Source organism: Tupaia chinensis, unplaced genomic scaffold (genome assembly GCF_000334495.1).
Source record: "Tupaia chinensis unplaced genomic scaffold, TupChi_1.0 Scaffold000110_1, whole genome shotgun sequence".
Taxonomy (NCBI): Eukaryota; Metazoa; Chordata; class Mammalia; order Scandentia; family Tupaiidae; genus Tupaia; species Tupaia belangeri.
The window spans coordinates 3231241-3237803 of NW_006159574.1; the positions used below are offsets into that span (position 1 = coordinate 3231241).

A 6563-nucleotide genomic window follows, 5' to 3' on the forward strand; every position below is an offset into this window, starting at 1 on the left:
CCCCCTGGCCCCTCCCTCCTAGCACCTCCACACTGGACACCTCCACCCCGGGCACCTCCACCCCGGGCACCTCCACCCCGGGCACCTCCAACCCGGGCACCTCCACCCCGGGCACCTCCACCCCGGGCACCTCCACCCCGGGCACCTCCACCGGGCACCTCCCGCTGCTCTGTGTCGCAGTCTTTAGCTGACAGGGTCTCGCTCTCCTACTTGGTGCCTCCTCTAATAGGAAGCAAAGCCCCTACCAGGGCCGGAGTGCAGCTGGGTGACTAACGCCTCCAGAGGAAGAACTGGCTCTTCCCGAGGCCCAGCACGTGGGGCCTGCTGATGCAGAAAGGCAGAGCTGGTGCACGTGGCCTGTAGCCCCTGAGTCTGGGAGGGACCCAAGGCCTGGGATCAAGACCAGGATCATTCAGACTGAGGAGCTCGTGCTGTTAGAGGGCCCCGGCCACCCCGCGGTGCAGGGAGCTAGATCCCACTTGGCCGGACGCAGTGCCTTGGGAACCACACCGGGTGCCTGTGTGTGACTCGACTCCAAACAGGGTGGAGGATGGAGGGGAGGATGTGCTGTGAACATGTCCCCGGGAGCTCCCCACCTCACTCTCTGAGCACACGTGTCCCCAGGAGCTCCCCACCTCTGTCTCTTACGGTGACCACACGTGTCCCCGGGAGCTCCCCACCTCTCTCTCTGAGCACACGTGTCCCCGGGAGCTCCCCACCTCACTCTCTCTCTCTGTGAGCACACGTGTCCCCGGGAGCTCCCCATCTCTCTCTCTCTGTGAGCACACGTGTCCCAGGGAGCTCCCCATCTCACTCTCTCTCTGTGTGAGCACACGTGTCCCCGGGAGCTCCCCACCTCTCTCTCTCTCTCTCTCTCTGTGAGCACACGTGTCCCTGGGAGCTCCCCATCTCTCTCTCTCCCTCTTTGTGAGCACACGTGTCCCTGGGAGCTCCCCACCTGTCTCCCTCTCTGTGTGAGCACACGTGTCCCCAGGAGCTCCCCACCTCTCTCTCTCTCTCTGTGTGAGCACACGTGTCCCCGGGAGCTCCACACCTCTCTCTCTCTGTGAGCACACATGTCCCCGGGAGCTCCCCACCTCTCTCTCTCTCTGGAGAGCACCCTGTCCCCTGGTTGGTCACGCAGCCTGCTGGCCCATCTCTGTGCTCTGCAGGGCTGTGAGCAGCGTCCCGTCACCTCTGGTACTTCACCCCGATGGCTCCCTTACCATTGAGCTGGAGCCCACGTCACGTCCCCTTTAGGACCTGAATCTCAGCTGTGTCTGCAGTTGCCAAGCCAGTGTGGGCGTCTCGCTGTCTGTGGTGCCCAAAGCCCATGGTTCCTCTGACCGGCCTGAGGCCACTTCCTTTCCTGGTTGTGGACAGGCCTGAGCTAAGGCTCACTGTGTGGAGACCACCCTCTGCACAGTGCGTCCCCGCCAACCTCAGGGTCAGCTCTGCTTGGTCACTTAGACTTCTTCTTTAATAGTTTCTGTGTTTGGGGAATGCACTTGCTGGAGAGAGGCAGAGAGAGGGGACGTGAGAAATAACCCTGCAATCCCTTCTCCTCCATTCTCCTGGGATTTGGGGCACACACGCACACTCACCAGCGTGATTTTCTCCTTTGTTTTCAGAGGCTTTTGCCGTTGGGCGCATGTGCTCGCCAGAGATGGAGAGGGAAAGTGAGAAATCACCGTCCAGCTGGGATGGCCACACTGCAATTCCTTCTTCTCCATTCTCCCCTCAGGCTTTTGGGCATGCACGCACACATGCTTGATGTGTTTTGGATGCCTTAGGGTCCAGGACTCAAGCCGGTGTTGGCTATGTGGGATCCAGCACCTTATTAACTGTGCCACCTACTGGCCCTGGAAATCATTTTTTTTGGAGAGGTATTTTTTTTGGTATAGGGCATGTGCGCTTGCCAGAGAGACAGAAAGTGAGAAATCCCCCCCCACACCACTCCCGGAGGGATGGCCACACAGCAATCCCTTCTCCTCCATTCTTCTCTCGGGATCTTGGGCACGCGTGCACATGCACCCGGCATGAGTTTAAGCCACCAAGTCCGGGACTTGAACCGCAGTCGACTACGTTAGAGTCCAGCGATGGAGCCATTATGCTATCTGCTTGTCCCCTAGAAATACTTTTTACTACTGGGCAGTTTAATAGCCGTGTGCTGTTTTACCATGTGGTTGTAATACCATTTATTTCACATGTAACCTGTATGAACATGCTCAGGTTGCTGATGTTCTCAGTATTATAAGTTGTTCTGTGGGAACAGGCTCTAAGTGTAATACACATCCCCAACTACTGTCTAAGAACACCTGAGTGGAGCTTACAAGGCAAAGGAGTTTCTCATACCCACGCCACTTCTCAGCCTCTAGGCGGGCCTCTCCTGTGGGTGGCCCTGCCGTGTCCTGCTGTGTGGTCCCCACACTGCTGTTCAGCCTCACGGCCTCCTCGTGGTCCCCCGCGTACTGCACTTCTCACCGGCCCTCACCCAACTCAGTCCTCTTCAAACATTCTGCCTGGCCTGCCTGTGGGTACTGACTACGATCTGCTTGTTCTAGCTCATTTAAAACTCACTCAGCTCAGGAGAAGGTCATCTAAACCCTTGTCCTGTGGGTGCCTGGAGCCGGGGCTGGCTCCACCCTGTGTGTGTGAAAGTGCGACTTGGGGCAGCCTAAGGACCGGCTAGCTCTGTGGTGAACCGCGCTATTCTGAAATGGACAGCTATGGTTACTCACTGAGGCAACACGTGACCCGTGGTGGGTACTTCGTTCATCTCCTCACCTTAACTATACAGCTCTCCCACAGAAGCTGTTGGTAATCACACTCCAAGAGCCCTCGGCCGTGTACACTGCCGCTAAGCCGGACCTGTGCTTGTCCCGCAGTCCACGGCTGTGCGGAATTCACCCTGTACAGGTTAATGGCTGTGGGCTATGTTCTTGTTTGACAGAATGACGAGCCCAGGAATCCAAGTTCAAGAAGAGACGGGACTAGCAGCCGGTAAGAAATGAACTCCTTTCGTGTGGCTGTCACCTACGGGGGGTTTCAGCAAGTGCGTGGAAAATGTGTCTGATGAATATGCCGCCTGGAGTTCAGACCGGCTTGGGACCGGAGCAGACTCGTCCCTTACCTGCGTGTGCCTGCTGGTGCCCTCGGGCCCTCATTGGTGGCTGTCCCCGGTGGGCCTCGCGGCCAGTGGTCTGTGCTAGTCTCTGCGGCACTGCACGCTCTTGGGGTCCCGGTCCTCCAGTGTGCCACGGAGCGTGGCAGTGTGCGATACGTCACTAGTCCTGTTTCTTTTTCTTTACTTTTATAAAAATTTTTTAAAAATTTTTTTTCGTGTGTGCTACAGAAGCTGTCAATCCAGTACACCAGACAGAATCTACATCAACACAATAAAAGTACACAGCATTAGTAAAAATCTCTTGTTTCTTTTTAAGGTTTATGTCATAGGGTGCGCTTCCCAGAGAGAGACAAAGAGACACAGTGAGAGGGAAAGTGAGAAATCAGCCCCTGCGGGGACGGCCCCCCACAGTCCCTTCTCCATTTTTCTCCTGGGACTTTGGGCATACACGCTGAGTCCAGGACTCAGACTGTGGCCAGCTACGTGGCGTCCAGCACCATGACCACCACGCCGCCTGCTGGCCCCGCTCATCCTGTCTCACCTTTCTCACACCTGCTCGTGCAGAATTAGAGAATCGGCCCTCACTTTGGGGAGAGCACTTCAGTTGGTGTCTGAGCGTGCAAGAGGCAGCCTCTCTGCCCACAGTGAAGTGTCGAGGGCGGGTGGGCGGCCCCTTTCTAGCATGAGCGAGCTCACCTGGGCCACACCCGCCACGACCCCACAGGCCGCAGTCCTCCCACCCAGCGCTCATGAACTCAGGCTCGGGCGCTGCTAGCGGCCCGGCTAGGGCTGCGTCTGCCTCTCGCCGTGCTGCCAGACGCCGCAGAGCAGAATGCGGTGAGGCCTGGAGCGTGCGCCCTCGTCTGCACACGTGTGCCCTAGATTTTAATCGTTCTTTATGACAACCATGTTCTACCATTTTTTCCACAGATTATGAAGACTTAGGCTCTTTTTTTTTTTTTTTGGAGAGATTTTCACTGTAGGGCGCGTGCACTCGCCAGACAGAGAGAGACATAGAGACAGAAAGCGAGAAATCACCTCCCAGGGGGGATGGTCACGCCGCAATCCCTTCTCCTCCATTCTCCTCTCGGGATCTTGGGCACGCATGCACACGCGCCTGACATGAGTTTTAAGCCACCGGGTCCGGGACATGAACCGCGGTCGACTACGTGGGAGTCCAGCGACATAGCCATTACGCTAACTGCTGGTTCCCAAGACTTAGGCTCTTGTTTTGCCTAAATTTTTACAAATTTGAACAAAGCTAGCCCTTAAACCTTGGGGAGGGGCCAATTTCTAGATTCTCCCACTAAAGTTTGTTTGTTTCTTCTGAGAGAAAAGGACACCCGTGGCCGGGTCTTTATGCCACAGTGTTGCGTCCAGCCGTGTGGCGGCACCGGACCCCAGGCTGTGCTGGAACGCATAGGCTCTGGCTTTGTTCCCTGTAAACCGCTGCGTGACCTCGTTACCCGCAGGCCGCGGGGCATTGCTGTGAATGTGAGTTCGTGTGTGTGTGTGTGTGGTTTTAAGTTATTTACTTAATCTTATTTATTATTATATTTTAATTTGACCAGAGAGAGAGAGGGAGAGGGAGAAAGCAAGTCACCAGGTCCGGGACTTGAACCGTGGTCAGCCATGTGGGAGCCAGGACCTTTACCACCACGCCATCTATTGGCCCCTGAGTGTGTATTCTAAAAATTGAGACTCAGTTTGAAACTTTGAAGACTTATTTTCATAACCTAAAATGTAAAGTGTAATTTCAAAAGAACATATTTTAAATACATTTTTGTTTGGCAGTAGAAATACAATTTTGAACATGAAGTGACAGTGTTAGAGATGACTAATAAAGTGGCAGCCATTTCTGGAACTCCGAAGTTCCAGACCTGCATGGCACGAAAGCTGGCTGTGGCGTGTGGCTCTGTGCTCTCGAGAGGTGGGGCTGCTGAGTGGCAGGCCTGTCGGATGCGGCAGGCTAGCGCTCCGAGCCCCCCATGGCCACCGGTGCCTCTCAGACCCGCCGAGGTACGGCAGTTTTCTTCTTTGCAAGTCCTGGTTTAAGAACAACTTTTGGGGACCAGCAGTTAGTATAATGGTTATGTCGCTGGACTCCCACATACTCGACCGTGGTTCAAGTCCCGGACCCGGTGGCTTAAACTCACGCTGGGTGCATGTGCGTGTGTGCCCAAGATCCCGAGAAGAGAAGGAAGGAGAAGGGATTGCGGCGTGGCCATCCCCCCTAGGGGGTGATTTCTCGCTTTCTGTCTCTATGTCTCTCTCTGTCTGGCGAGTGCACGCGCCCTATAGCAAAAACCTCTCCAAAAAAAAAAGAACTTTTGGTTTTGCTCATGTTTCTTTCTAGGCATGCGGAGGCTGTGACCAGGAACAATGGGAAAGACAAAGACTCACGGCAGAAGGTGAGAGGGCCGGGACCACGGCTCCCCACTGCCCTGCAGAGGGCGCGTCTTCCCCCGGCCCCCCCCCCCCCCCCGAGGGGGGGCTCTGGGCTCCCCGGGAGCAGGCCAGGGCCACTGGCAGGGGCTGCTTGGAGCCGCCCGGAGGCACCTGGGGTCAGGGAGATCAGAAGGGCCAAGTGGGCCTGCAGTAAAAGACAGAGCTGGCGCGGTCGTGCCGACAGGCCTGGGTGACATCCTCGAGCAGACGCTTCCTGAGTCTAGCCCGAGGAGCGATGGTCGTCATGGACGTGTGCTAACGCAGGCTCAGGGTGAAACGCTGAAGACTTATTTTCATAACGTAAAATATGAAGGAAGCCTGGGGGAGGGGAAGGGGCATTCGACAGCTCACGGGACTCCCGCTTCAGGGACGAGAGGGAGTCCCTATAGGCACGGGTTCCTGGTGCCTCTGAGCGAGCTGGTGGCCGCACTGGTGGGGAGCCTCACCCTGGCAGACGCGTGCTCGCCTGGCACACCCCTCTGAGCCGTGTCACCTGCGTGACGCACCCAGCCCTCCCATCCCCCATGTTCTGCGTGGCCTCGTGCTCCGGCGTGTGCAGGAAGAGCTGTGTGCCCTGCCCTGCCCCCGTGTAACTGGTTGTCTTTTTAGAGCTCTTTGACTATAGGGTGCCGGGGACCAGCCTCGGCGTGGGTGGGTTATCTTGACTAAGGCGGTGAAGGTGAACAGAAGACAGAGGCTTCGATGCCTTTTCATGCACGTCTGATGCCGGACACCCCTCAGAGGTCGCCCTCTGAAGAATGACAACTGCTAGGAATAATCGTGCCTTTTTATTGAAAATGTGTTACATACAAGTAAATGGGAGAGGGGCTAGTGTTTCAATTAACAGCTCATAAAGTTTTTAACAACAAAGAACATAGATTCTATTTAGGGTTGGATTAAGGGTGGGTCTAGTGCAATTCAGGGTTTGATTAAGGGTGGGTCTAGTGCAGTTCTTATTCAGGGGTGGATTAAGGGTGGGTCTAGTGCA

The 6563-nt window shown here is 55.9% G+C and overlaps 1 protein-coding gene across 1 annotated transcript in view; it reads left to right on the top strand.

Annotated features, from left to right (window-relative positions):
- Positions 1 to 6563, top strand: part of DYNC2I1 (dynein 2 intermediate chain 1) — an 88022-nt gene that overhangs the window by 34902 nt on the left and 46557 nt on the right. Inside the window, 2 exon segments of the mRNA XM_014586034.1 lie at positions 2954 to 3003; positions 5484 to 5538. Of these exon segments, the coding sequence (XP_014441520.1) occupies positions 2954 to 3003; positions 5484 to 5538 (105 nt within the window).